Raw genomic sequence first — 14,081 nt, forward strand, 5'->3', positions numbered from 1 at the left:
GCTAAATGCTTGGAAAAAAAATCAAAAGAAGAATACTTTGTGATGTAGGAAAATCTTATGAAATTCAAATTTCAGTGTCCATGCATGAAGCTCACCTAGTCCACAAAGCCTCTGTCTGTCCTGCTGCACGCACTGAGCTGGCAGCCTGCATCTCATTACCTCTGTAATTCCTGGACTCTCCTGAGATGGATGATTACATGAGTGCCCTAGTGGCAGTGACCTCACTCAGTGCTTCTCTCCTTCACAGTACAGAGCACACATTACATTCATTACAAACATCAACTATTAAATAAGAAAAACCCCTTCTGGCTTAGTTTGGACTCCCCCTGAAGCAGCCCTAGAGACTGGAGGGTTCAAGTATAAGGAGTTTATTTGGGAGGTGTTAGAACTATGGTGGACGGGGACCCGGACCATCAGTAAAGACTGAGTGAAGCTATCTAGGGATAAAACGTACTGTTTTTCACCTGAAACAGGTAATCACTGTAAAGTGTAAGTAACTGGCTTCCGGTTGATTCAGTGTGCCACGTTAGACTACACACACACTGACAGATTCACATGCGCATATTAACTAGCTGGAGCCTGGCTGTGATTCTATACTGGCTGTGCTCACTGTCTGTGCTTGGTAATCTAGCTACGTTGATGGAAAATGAGAGTGAAATAAAAAAAAGTTCCAATCTCTGAAGGGCCATTCATTCATGTATTCATTCATTAAATACTTACTGAGTATCTTCCCTGTGCCAGGTTCTCAAACCATGTTAACCATATAAGCAAAAAACATATTTGGAAATAATGGCTGATCATTGATAATCATACTTTCTTGAGTCTGCACTCTTGTCCCTCCATCTCAGCCATCCCATCACCTCCCTGGCTCACTCCTTCCTGCTTGTTCTCTTTTCTCTGGGCAGCACTTCCGCCTGACATCTCGAGGAGCTATGCTCCATGAAGGCAGGAGCCACGCCAAGCTCATCCTGGCAAAGGAGCCTATCCAAGTCACATTTCCTCTCCTCCCATGGTAACAGCTTTAAAATTTGACCTGTGCCATTTCCAGCTGCCCTGCTCTTAATAATGACAATGGAAAAAATGAACATTAGCATGAAAAGTAACTTAAATCTTTACATCTGCCCACTTCATAAACTTGAAATGTTTCCATTTTTAATTGCTCAAAGCAGCGAGGCACACAGAGAACATGGGTCAGTGAGATGCAGAGATCATCACCAAAGATCATTTAAATGTATACCAAAGATCTGACAAACAGCAGACACCAGTCTCTCCACCTTATTCCTCTCCTTTCCTTATCTTGAAAACAAAAAGAAGCTGAAACTGCTGAAAGAAGGAGCAAAAAGATAAATGAAGCAAAGGCTCTGATACAATCAGTATTATTCAATACTAAATGAGGGGCTAAAATCCAGTTTCTGTTATATTATAATGGATGTATTATGGGAAGGTTTTCTGGGGAAAAATACCTTGAGAGATGAACCTTTGGGGGTGAAACATTTGAAGGGCTTCTTGTCATCTGATAAGCCATCTTCCGGCATCTTCTGGCGTTTCTCAGCAGCTTCTGCCCTTCGCCTTTCAATCTCTTCCTTTAGCCTCCTCTTCTCTTCCTAAGAGAGAAAGAACAAATAACAAGGATGTCAACATCAGCTTCAAGCCAAAAGGAAAAGAGTGCTGTAGGGGAAAAGCACAGTCCCAGAGGAGAAAGACCCAGGTTCCAGAAAGGATGCTATCCATCCCTTCTTCAAGGGCAGCACAGGAGATTAAGCCTGAGCTCACTAGTCCAACTGCCGATGTGCCCTCTGTTGCTGCCCCTTCCCAGCTGTGCAATCTTGGCCTCCTACCTGTCTGCTCTGTGCCTCAGTTTCTCCATTTGTAAAATGGGGATAATAACAGTATCCACTGATGAGGGCTATAAGGAGGACTAAATGAGAACGCCTCTGTAAAATGTTTAGATCAGTGCTCAGTGTGATGATCACCACTGTCATCACCGTCTGTCAAGGCATCTGACACTGCGCTTGCATTGTGTGTCTGTAAAATAAACATCTCTTCCACTTACTTCCCAGGACAGCTGTGAAGACAAATGAGATGATTTATGTGCGGAGTCATACGCATGTAACGGACTCTATTTACCAAACTGTACAAGAGATCATGTCATGGTTGTCCCCATCTCAGTTGAGTACATTATTTCAGATGGTCTGACGAAACTGGAAGGGTGTAAATACTACACCCTTGTGGTGAAATCACAGATGTTTACAGTCTGTCTCATTAACCCCTCTGTGCCTTCATTCCTGGCCTAGAATACTCTGTTCTGTCCTCTCTCAGGCAAAAATTCAGAGCTCTCAATCATCCTCTGCGAACAACTTTCTGAGAGATCTATGTACTCTTTTGTAGTTTTTAAACCGGATGTCCCCAAGCAGAGACTGGATGTTCATCTGTCAGAGGGTGTTGCAGAAAGATCCTGGGAGTTATGGACCGAATGTTTGTGCCCCCCCCCAAGTTCCTATGTTGAAATCCTAACCCCCAAAGTGATGGTATTAACAGGAGGGGTTTGGGGAGGTGATCAGGTCATGAGAATGGAACCTTCATGAATGGAATTAGTACCCTTACAAAAGAGGCCCCAGAGAGCACTCTGGGCCCTGCTGCCCTGTGAGGACACAGTGAGAAGCCGCCGTCTCTGAACAGGGAAGTGACGCCTCACCAGACACAGTATTTGCTGGCACTTTGATCTCGGACTTCCCAGCCTCAGAACTGTGAAAAATAAATTTCTGTTGCTTATCAGCTACCCAGTCTACTGTAATTTGTTACAGCAGCCCGAACTAAGACACTGTGTTTGGTAGGAGGTTAGACCAAATAACCTCCTAGGTCCAATTAGGTTCCAGGAGTTTATGTTTCTCTTCTGTCTTCACTGATACTCTGCTCCTCTGCATACGAATAACAACAGTGACAGCAATCATGATACCTATGACTTCCTGAGTGCCCGCTATGTACCAGGCACCGTGAATACAATGATTTAACCATCGCCACAGTCCTGAAAGTAGGTATCTCACAGATAAGGAAAAGAAGTCTCAGAGTAGCCCAGTAACTAATTCGCCCAAGGTCCCAGCTTGAAAGTGGCAGAGTTAGGACACAGTAAGCCCAGGTGTGTTTGATTCTAAAGCTCTTATCATCCCTACTACTTTCCAACCAAAGGTCATTGGCTCCTTGAGAGCTGCAGTTGGAAGAGACCTTGGAAGAATTTATCCAAACTTTCCACACAGTTCAAGGAATGTTTGTACAGGATCCATGTCAGAAAGTCATCTCAAGTCTCTATGAGTATTTTTAATGCTGGGAGACCACAATCTCTGAAGATTAGTGGGAAAAGCTCTAGACCGAGTCGGAGAAGCTGGGTCCCAACACCTATTCTGCCACTTACTAGTCAAGTAACTTCACACAAGTCACTCAAACTATTTGATTCCCATTTATTTGTCCATAAAATGAGGATAATAATGTACCTCATGATGAAAGGAAAAAAATGCACCTTGTAAACTGTAGCAGTGCTTACAGTGGGTGGTTAAGCACTTTTTCAGTTTTCAAAATTTGCCTTCTTGTAACTTTATCTGTTGTTTTCAGTCCTGTTTAAAAAGACGGAACAAATTCATCTGTTCATAATTACTGGGCTCCTGCTACACGCCTGGCACTGTGCTGGGTCCTGGGTATACAGCAATGAACAAAGCAGATACTGTCCCTGCCTGTGAAAATCTAGTCTAACCATTCTTTCACTTAAAAACCCCAAAACTATTTTAAAAAATCTCTATAAAACCTCTTCAAATATCAAAAAACAGCTATCATGTGATTCTTGGTTCTTGTAACTAATCTGCAGATTTCTTCCTTCTCTGCTCTCCAACTGTTCTTCACTGAGGGACAGTACAGGGTCACGGATTAAGACTAGCGGGACCTGGGGAAAATGACAATACCTCTCTGTGCCTCCGTTTCATCATCTATAAAATGGGGATGAGACGATTACTCACATCAGAGATTTTTTTAGGAGAACTGGATAAATGTTTTAGAACCATGCCTAGCACACAGCAAGGTTATTAATCTTCAGTCGTATTTGTAAGAGTCCATGCTCAAAAGAGCAGCAGCAGTGCACCAGGGAAGAAACCGTGTGCAGGGCTAGAAGTGTCACCAGGGAGATATGCTCAGGGGTTTGGCTAAGTTGAGGCGCCAGACGGACCGCGCCCTCCTTACCTCCTCTCTGACTTTTCGCTCTGCTTCCTCCTGCTTCCTCCTCTGCTCCTCCTCCTCCAGGACCTTCCTCCGCTCCTCTCTCTTTTTCTTCAGCTCCTCCAGCTCCAAGGCTGCTTCCTGCTGCTTCTGCTTGAGCTTCTCAAACTCCTCGCTCTCGGTTTCCCCGCGGCGGCGGCGAAGCTCCTCCAGTCGCTTGCCGGCTTCCACTTGGGAAGCGCCTTCGGCCTCCTTGGCCTCGCTGGCCCTCCCTCCAGGGCGGCTGCAAAGGAGTTTGACACGTGTCTGCCTTGCAGCGCCCCCTGTAGGGAGGGGGTGTCGGTCTGCAGGCTTCACATCCCAGACAGATCTCCACGGCCCTCCTTGGACAGTGGATCCTCACACCAGCCCAAGGGGAGGTTGGGGTCCACCTGGAATCACCAGGTCTGAATCCCAGTCCCTGCTCTGCCACTTACCTTGGGTTTCCTCAGATGTACAATGGGGGCAGATAGGCGCTGTTGGTGGGATTGTAAACTGGTGCAGCCGCTATGGAAAATTGAATGGCGGTTCTTCAAAAAATTAAAAATAGAACTGCCATATGACCCAGCAGTTTCCCTTCTGGGTTTTTATCCAAAGAAAATAAAAACACTAACTTAAAAAGATCTATGCACCCCCATGGTCATGCAGATTATTTATAATAACCAAGATATGGAAACAACCCAAGTGTCCATTGATGCATGAATATATAAAGAAAATGTCATCTATACATACAATGGAATATATGCAGCCACACAAAAAAGAAGAAATCTTATTTAAATACTCATTAGCAAGTAGTAAGAGCATTCTAAACTGAATAGGAATTTAGGTAACCCATTTCTGACTCTTGTAACAGATGCATTACTGCGGTCTAGGATCACTTATTCCATGAAGAGAATGGCACAGTGTTTCTAGCTATGGAGCAAGAGGAAGAATAAAACGGAAAATGAGTTCAAGGTTACACAATTACCAACACTGATCTTACATGTACATCTCATGCTTTTTAAATAACGAAGTAGTTCTGAATAAACTATGTCCTTTAGGACAATACTTTCAAGCTGCAGATTGGAAAATCAATTCAGTGGACTGTCATTAGCATATAAAAATGAACTAGAAAACACCAGAGGGCATTGCACAGAACAAGGGTAATGACCATTTCTTGACGTGAGTGTTTCAGTTATAAACATATACGTAGATGGGTACTGGCTTAGAATGTGAAAATTGATTTCTTACTAGGAGTCGAGGTTAAAAAGTTAAAAAATATTATTCTAGGTTCTTGATGGCTAAAGATGAGCTCTTTTATTTTTAACTCAATCAAGCTTAGAGAGTCCCTTAAAATTTGGTGCTGTTCTTTCAGGGTCTTAAGGGCTTGCAGGCCTGTGACTCTGGAAAGGAAGTCTCCCCTCTCAGGTAATTTGAGGTCTTCTCAACTTCAGAGAGTTTGCTCTCTCTTTGTGTTCATCATGTTAATGTTTAGTTGGACTGGTTTCCACTAGGTGTCGCTCAGTCTTTATTTGGGGCATTATTCAAATGTCCATCATTAGGGACTGGTTAAATAAATCATGATCTATCCACCCAGCACAACACTCTAACATCAGCTGTAGGGTTACATTCACTGGTATGGAAGGCTACCTAAGATTCATTGTTATGCACAATGCAAGAATCACTTTACGATAGAGATTTATAATCATACTCACACATACACATACTATATGTATATGTGCATGTCTATTTTGAATGTATATACATAGAGAATAGCTGGAAAAAATGTTACTGGTGGTTATCTGTGGGTGACGGATGCTTATTTTTATACTTTTATACTTTTTATATAATACTTATTTTCTGAATGTTTTTATTGAGTACATTTTCCCCCTATAATCAGAAAAAAAACCAACCCTCAATTCCCACATTAAAAAATTAAACAGTAAGCAAAACAAAGCCTCATTTTGTACTTTCTATAAAACCCTTGGTATAATCTGCTAATCTCTGTAAACTTCCTCCTTGACTTGAGATTTTCATGTTATGTTTTAGAGAAAACAACCCAGCTATAAAAAAAAAAATCAGGCCCATCAAAAGGAGCAGTAATTAAATCAAACAAAAGGGGCTATGCTCAAAACAAGAACAAGAGTTCCGTCCACATCACTTCTGCTCAGATGTGCAGGCATGCCCTCAGCTTTAGGTGCCACTAATATGGGAATTTCTTCCAGAAGGTTCTCTCCTCTGTCCTTGGCTTTGGTAGGTGAAAGTTAAGATGAACATCAGACCTTTCACCATGAACACAGCTTGTTTTCAGTGGGCTGCAGGCACTAACCTAATCTGAATAGAGGCTCTTACTTCCTTCCCAGCTCCTCACTTCATAACTACAAGGAGCAAAACCAGGCATCTCTGCTTCCATCGGCATCAACTTCTAACTGAAACTGTAAAGTATGTTGGCAGCTAAACAAAAATTAGTAATATGGTGGCAGCTTGTTTCTTTCATTTTTTTCTGCCCAAACATAGAAAAATTAAAGCAAGAGTCCCAGTTATAGGTTCCCAGCGCTCAATCTTTTGCTATCCCTTGTGACTTATCTCTTTGAAATACCCAGTTCTCTGGATTTCCAAACAATGGACATGTTAATTATTAATCTGAGCTTTGAATGAAGCTGGTTGGCAATTTTGCTAATTGTTAACCGAACTTTTTTCTACTGATGAATTTTTTTAAACATTATTTCTCTTAACAAAATTGTACCCACAACACATTTAAAGCTATCAAGTAATAAAACAATAATATTATTAGGTATTATTCACTGAACACTTTTCATGAACCTGACACTTTTTGGGGGCTTTAAAACATTAAACTACTTGCACTTCAGCAAGCTCTGGACTCAGCTCACCAGCCTGAATCAACTGGATTTCTAGACTTTCTATGAAGTCCTGATAAACTTAATTTCCACATCTGCTTTCCTGCCAATCCCACGTAACATTTTCTATCCTTCTCACTCCTTCAGACTTTATTGAGGCTTTGTAGTCACATCTTTTCCTCCATGTGCCTTAGGCTCTCTTTTGGATAAATGTAACTAGGTTTCTGCTCAAATTTTTGTGTAGAAAATTGTTTGGGTACAACCATATTTACTTAACATCTTAGCACCTTGGAGCAGCTGGCAAGGTCCATCCCTAGTAGTTCTGCTTGCTCCTCATATTACAGATGCTTTGGGGTAAGGAGCGGTCTGACTTCTACAGAATACCTGCTTGGAACTTTCTTACTTGAAATGTTCAGAAAAACAAGGTCTAAAGGCAAGGCTGTTGCCAAAGAACAACCCCATGGGAATCCACGTTACAAGGACCTTTTCCAGAACATCTGGCACAGAAGCCAGTGACATAACAGAGGTTGGAATTTGGCACCAGCAGTTGGAGGGAGTGTGCGTGTAGGAATGGGGCACAGAGAGTAATGTAGCCGGTGTCCACGGCAGGTTTCTGCAACTTGAGTCCTTCTGTGAAGTTGATGGGGGCTCCCGGTATCTAGAAGTGAGGATTTATCTGCATGTACTTGTCTGTTCTAAAATCAATCACCCAGATATTCACCATGACTGGGGAGTGGTGGGATTAGGAGGGGAAGCTGAAGTTATGCAAGAGGGTTTTCCAAACTGGAGCAGTAGTGGCGTGCTTTCTTCCTTCCTCTTAGAGATTCCCAATGGCAATTAACGTCAAGTGTTCGCAAAGTCCTTTGGTAAAGAGAGCTGATTAATTTAGTTTAACCTAATGTTTCCAAAGTATTTGGTCACAGGGCAATCTTAGTTTTATGCAACAATTTATTTATAGCCTTTAGAAAATACATTCTTGAAAGTGGTACTGAGAAAGTTCTCTTACAAAGTTGGCTGGACCATACAGAGAATGAATCAATGGTATTAACTCCAGTCATGATGTTTTCTAATAAACTGATCTTACATGAATATATTAGGTGAGTGAACAAAATCATGGATGCCAAGCATGATCTGACCTGACAAAGAATGGGAAAGGCAGATCAAACCTTGTCTGAGTAATGCCTGCTGGTCTCCTGTTAGTGACTGATAGCCTGACCTGCTGACTGAGTATCTCTAAGACAATGGCCAATGACCTCACAACAAAAGTATGTTGCCTGTTAGCACGCTTCTGTCTGGAGGCACAGGGTAGGGAGACTGATTTTTTTTTTTTCACATGTGAACACAGTCACTGTTAACTAGTCACTCCTTCTTACCTGAAAGTATTCTCAGTGTGTTTAAGTTTGTGGGTCATGAATTCTCCGTTCTGCGACTTCACTTCTGTAAATCCCTTCTTTCCATCCAAGAAGCTCTTAACTTCTTCTTTGCGCTCTTTGTCCTTTTTAGTCTTCTCATCTTTGATCTAACCGATGGTACATATCAGGAAGAAACATAAGGATAAAAATCTTATTAGGTTTGGTTGGTATCACCAAATAAAACCCAACATTGTTAGGAAGCCAGAAAACTCAGAAGTAAAACAAACCACCAGAGAATGATGTGGGAGAGCTGGAATCAGAGGAAATTCTTAGAGCGTGAGCTATGGTCCTCCAGGCTCTGAGCAAAGTCCTTGACCACAATTTTAGGAGGTCAAGATCATCCCTGATTTCACTGAGGTTTTATTTTCAAAAGTAGTGGCAGTGTTACCATTTGGAAACTATTATGTTCTGGGAACCCCACACAAGAGTGGTTGTTTTCAGTTCCCACTAGGAAGAGACATTATTAGTGTGGCCTTGATGGGAGAATGGCCAGGTTGCTTGGACAGACTTCTTGGAGGAAGGGTGCTTCTTTGAGAAGGACACAGACATGTTGAGGATGAAAGAAGAAACTTACGGAGTTAGCCAGATCTGTCAAACCGATTTTGGCAAATGTCAGAAGACCACCCTAGCATTTTAAACAAATGAATAACTAGGTTCCCCAAGATAGAAGATATAATAACCCTACCTTTAGGGGGATGACTCAGAGACCTGCGGGGCCATGTTTGTAGTCATCTAAACCATTAAAGATAGAGTGGAACAGGAAATGAAGAAGCTGACTTCCCTTGAAGGTAATAATTTAGTCTCTGGAAGTGGTTTTGTGATTGTCATGGGCAACAGAGGAGGGTGATACACAGAGACCAGGTGTTAGCTTTAATTTTTTTGTGGGTTTTGTGTTACAAGTTCCTCATAGTGAGACATTATTTCAAAGTAAATGGAATTTACATAGCTTTTTGGGAGGGTAAAGGAATTCAAATTACCTTACCATCTCATCCATTCTTAAAAAATGAGTGTGAAAACAGGTGAGGCTCATCATTGCTCTTTTCAAGACAGACAGTGACAAGGCGCTAGCATTCTAAAGAAATCTGAGGAGGAGCAGGGCTGAGAACTCAGGGCGCCGGTGCCGCCCAGGATGGTCTCCCCTTATCTGACCACTACCTCTTTGCAGCTACTATATTTCTGATACCACTGCCCCCAAGGTGCATGTTTTACTAAGCAGAGTACATTTTTTTGCTCTTTACAGATGAGCTTTTGGTAGTCCTCTGCCTGACTGCCTTCCTCGAGTGTTATTAGATTAAATTACTATGGAGGGACAATTCACTACCATGTTACCCTTATTAGTTAAGACTTGAATCTTTCTCCAAGGGTCATATGTTTAGGACAACCCTTAGACATGCTGAAGAGGGGGCTGTTATTTTGCCATTCTCTCTGAGAGCTTTGTCTGAAAGTCAGGAAGTCCGAATTTTGGTTCCAATGCTGTCAACAAACTAGCTGTGTTACTTTAAGTCACCTCGCTTCTCTGGAGTGTTGGCTCCATGTACATAAAAAGAGAGGGTTGGACTAAATGATCCCTTCCTAATCCTTCACCTGATTGTTTCCCTCTTGGCTCCTGATTTGTCCTGAGAAGCTACAGAGAAGAAAAGGAAACTCCTGTCCTGTCCTACGGCTTTAGTGTGGCTCCTTGGAGGCTGTCCGGGGCAGGCAGGAGCAAGCAAGGTCTCTTCTTGTTTTAACCCACCATTGTTGGGTACAGCCCCAGAAACCATGGACTGGAGTTTAAGAAGTATCTGAGGATACAAATTTAAGGGTGAGGGGGTCCCATTCCAGGGAGACTGTGAAACAAATTGTGAGTCAAATCTTAGTTTGTGGAGCACTATATATACAAAGAGCAATTCCCTTTAACTCATTTTCCCTATTTTGGAGTCAGAGGTATTTCCAGTCTCCCAAAATGCATTATCTGATTTACTGACCAAAAATGTGTGTAAAATAGATTTGTAAAATACACGTCTGACAGAAGAAAAATTCTCCCTGTTTTCAGGCTCTGCCTTTATTGGCAAAGGTTGTGGTGGATGGTACACTTATATTCTCTTTGGAAGACTTTCTGAGAAAAATTCCAAATGAAATGATGAAAATTGGATTCTGACTGCAAATTATTTCTCTTCCTGGGAAATGAATAAGTAATTCCGTAACACCTTTCAATTTTATTTTAAGGCTTATAGTGGGTTGGATTCTATAGCAGATTCAACCCAAGGTCATGGGTTCTGAGCCCACTGGGGAAAGCATTAGATCCTCTAGGTCTAAATGTTACCGTGAAGAAAATCTGTGCTGATGGATTACTATGGGGCTATGCCTCCTGAAAGAGCTGAAGGGTTTCCTATACAGATAACATCAGCAGGTAACACTCATACGAAAGGCTCTGGTCAAATGTGATCATTAGGATAAAACTACAGATATCTGGGCTATTCAATGGAAAAACACCTGGGGGTGTGCGTGGGGGTGAGTGGGAATTTCAGTGACATGTCCTTGTGCCAGAAAGACACTCATAAGGTGGTTGAGCTGCCAGTCCTTTCAGTGTACTGCTTTCAGTGTATTGCAAAGCCAATGCATTGCTTTGCACCATCTAATTCCAGAATAGTAATGAGAATTGGTGCAAGTTACAGTTTTTCACACTAGTTTAACACACTTTTGTTAGACTCAGAAGCTTCAGTTCCTTTTTCGGGTCCAAGGTCTATCACACGGATGTCCTTGCTACCGAAAGTTTGGTCCATGGACAACATGGACTTCACCAGGGAGCTGAGGCTCTCCCCAGACCCACTGAGTCAGAGCGTGTATTTCAGAAGATTCCCAGGTGCTTTGCACACACACTAACGTTCGAGAAGCTTTGGCCTATGTGATATTAATAGCAGTTTCAATATTCTATGAACAGTTTCATTGGAAACTTTTTCTGTTAGAGGCCAGGGGGATAAAAAAAAAGCTCTGGGGTGAAGAACTAAAAGGAGGCATTTTATAATTGGGGAAGGAAGAGACGAAGCTGAATTAAGTTTCAAAACTTAATTTTTTTTAACTTAAATTTAACTTACAGAGAAAAAGCTAAATTAAGTGGTGGCTATCTGCAATCCATCGCCACAAAGAGTTAAACTGAAGTGGGAGAAAGGAGGTTTTCTGTAAGGCAGTAGAGTGACTTCTGGAAATGTTTTCCCTAAGACAGCTCACCTGACGTTTGGGTTTACCTATCCTGCATAGTTCCTTGAAAGGAAAGACTTTTTTGGACGGGGGGAGAGAGGGACAAAACGGTGGGGTAGATGGAAGGAGATGAGATGGGTGTTTAAAATGGCTAAATCATGTTAAATATGACTTAAAGTTATCCACAGGAAGCAATTACAAAAACAGCTGGAAGAGGGGGAAAATCTAGTCATTCAACCAGTAATTTATGTATGCGGTGTTAAAGCAGGAATTTTTTAGTTTGAGTTGCTAATCTGGCCTTGTGTCAAAAAGAGGCCAGGTTTTGGGACACTGGAATGTGCTGGAGGGCAAACTACAAAAGGAGCAGGTCTGAAATCATCATACCATGGCCACTGCTGAACTGGGGCCTCATCCCAAAAGAGGCAAAAGGATGACTGGAGGACAGCTGGTGAGCCCCTGCCAGCCCGCGGACATAGTGCATGGACACAGAACGCCTCGGTCATTAAAAACAAACCCCATCTTAGTGAACTGAGTTAAATTAAGTCGAACCCAAACATTTACTCAGCTTCCCCTCCTGCCCCTAAACTCAATCAGTGAGTATGGTTTCATGCCCTCTTCCTTCTGTACTTAAAGATATTCCCCACAAAACACTAGCTTTAGAGATGAACGCATATAGGGTATTTCTGTTTGAGTTTAGTTCCAACGTAATTTTGATTTTTGGGGGGATGGATTTGTAGGTGTTCTTCTGTTACAGAATGTAAACAGTGTTTCCCAACACGTTCGATGATTTCTTCAGCTGCCTCATTAGAGTCAAATTTAGTTTTCTAGTTATTAGCCTTTACGCTTTCTCCTGCTTTCAACTGCGCACTGCTCACATTCTGTTTTCACTCCCAAACCATCACAAGTTCTACTGGAAACAGGGAGGAGCACATACCTTAAACAACATACACATAACACAAACTAGGAGTTCTTACTTTTCAAAATACGAATCTCAGGAAAAAAACATTTAAGAGAATAACTGTCCCCCTATTTAATCTCACCTATTTTCTAAATATGGATTTTTGTTCCTTAATCTATACCATAATGGGCAGAGAATTGTAGCACAAGTCCATCCGAGTCGGAGCTCAAGAGCTATGATTCAGTCCCATAGGCAGAGTAATTCAAGCCTTCTCACTTTTGACGATTTAGTTTTACCACATCCAGTACTTTGAACGTAATAAATACTGTCATAATTTTTAAGATTGCTTGGAGCTAACATTAGCACCATGGTTAAAACACGGTCAGGCCAGATGGGGCATTTTGATTATGTTGGAGCATGACATTCTCTCTGCCGCCGCCTCTGGTCCACTGACTTGTTTACTTACCTACAGTCAAACACCCTGGCACCAGCTCCTGTGTGTGCCCCAGAAATGCAATGCAGAACACTGTGCCAAACTTTTCTTTTGAAAACCAAATATCATCTTCAGTTCATCAAATTTTCTACCGAGATGTGTGGGAGTGTTTTTCCTTCGAAAAGTTAAATCATTAATCAAAGCCAGTTGGAAATATTTCATGATTGAAATGAAAGTAAGATGGCTCAAAGAAAAACAAATAGCACTTGGAAGAGTAGAAAGTGGGAAAGATTGATCCGAAGAATGTTTTTCAAGCTTTTTGACTGTGACCCATAGTAAGAACGAGCATTTATATCACAAAACAATACTGGCCACGATGCCCTCTGATATTTTCTATTCTATTTCATTTTAAAAATGCAGATTGACATATTTAGCTAATTTTGTTATGCTCTAAATTGATTTCACCATTCAGTGGATCACGAGCTTGAAAAACACTGGATTAGAGGTTACAATTTTGAGATCATCAGACCTGAAATGTCACGGAACACTGCTCCCTGATGCTTCATGACTAGGTTCTTTCTCAATATTTACCTCTTCTTTTTTGAAGGCAGGCTTGTCTTGCTGGGGCTTTTCTCTTTTAGCTTGCACTTTAGCCCCCCTTTCTTCTTCCTTTGCATTTTCAAGAATGGTAAAGTCACTCATTTAAAAGAAGCCCCTCCTAGCTTATAAGAGTGAGAGGGTGCTCAGGTCACTTTGCATGTGGCGTGAAATGACTTCTATGTGGCTATCTCAGTGCCAGTGGTTCTAAACAGCAAAGTGGGATAGTCTCCTCCCACCAGAACTTTTTCTCACATGCCTGTCACTGTGCTCACTGAAATCTAGCGTGACGTGGTGCTTCTGGTGCGTGTTTACAAACCTCGTGTGTGGTTTGGTGCATTGTTGTTCCTGATCATCTCAATGGTGTGTTCATGAGCCCCTTGTAAGAAGCAGGAATGAAAGATAACTTCAGTGCAGTGCAGACTTAGTGACAGAGAGTTCTCTCTGGAAAGGTGAAGACACAAGCGTCTCTTTTTTCTTTTTTC

The 14,081-nt window shown here is 42.0% G+C and overlaps 1 protein-coding gene across 11 annotated transcripts in view; it reads right to left on the reverse strand.

Moving 5' to 3' along the window:
- The window catches only part of CALD1 (caldesmon 1), a 172,461-nt gene that overhangs the window by 15,906 nt on the left and 142,474 nt on the right, over positions 1–14,081 (reverse strand). For 6 of the 11 annotated variants that reach the window (XM_074366988.1, XM_074366981.1, XM_074366982.1 and 3 more), the window contains 4 exons: positions 13,591–13,668; positions 8,450–8,595; positions 4,225–4,483; positions 1,464–1,604 (listed from right to left, as the gene is read on the reverse strand). In XM_074366988.1, coding sequence (XP_074223089.1) covers positions 1,464–1,604; positions 4,225–4,483; positions 8,450–8,595; positions 13,591–13,668 — 624 coding nt within the window. The remainder of the gene's footprint in view (positions 1–1,463; positions 1,605–4,224; positions 4,484–8,449; positions 8,596–13,590; positions 13,669–14,081) is intronic. The other 5 variants (XM_074366986.1, XM_074366985.1, XM_074366980.1 and 2 more) reach the window with 1 other exon arrangement.

The sequence above is a fragment of the Camelus bactrianus genome, chromosome 7, assembly GCF_048773025.1.
Source record: "Camelus bactrianus isolate YW-2024 breed Bactrian camel chromosome 7, ASM4877302v1, whole genome shotgun sequence".
NCBI lineage: Eukaryota > Metazoa > Chordata > Mammalia > Artiodactyla > Camelidae > Camelus > Camelus bactrianus.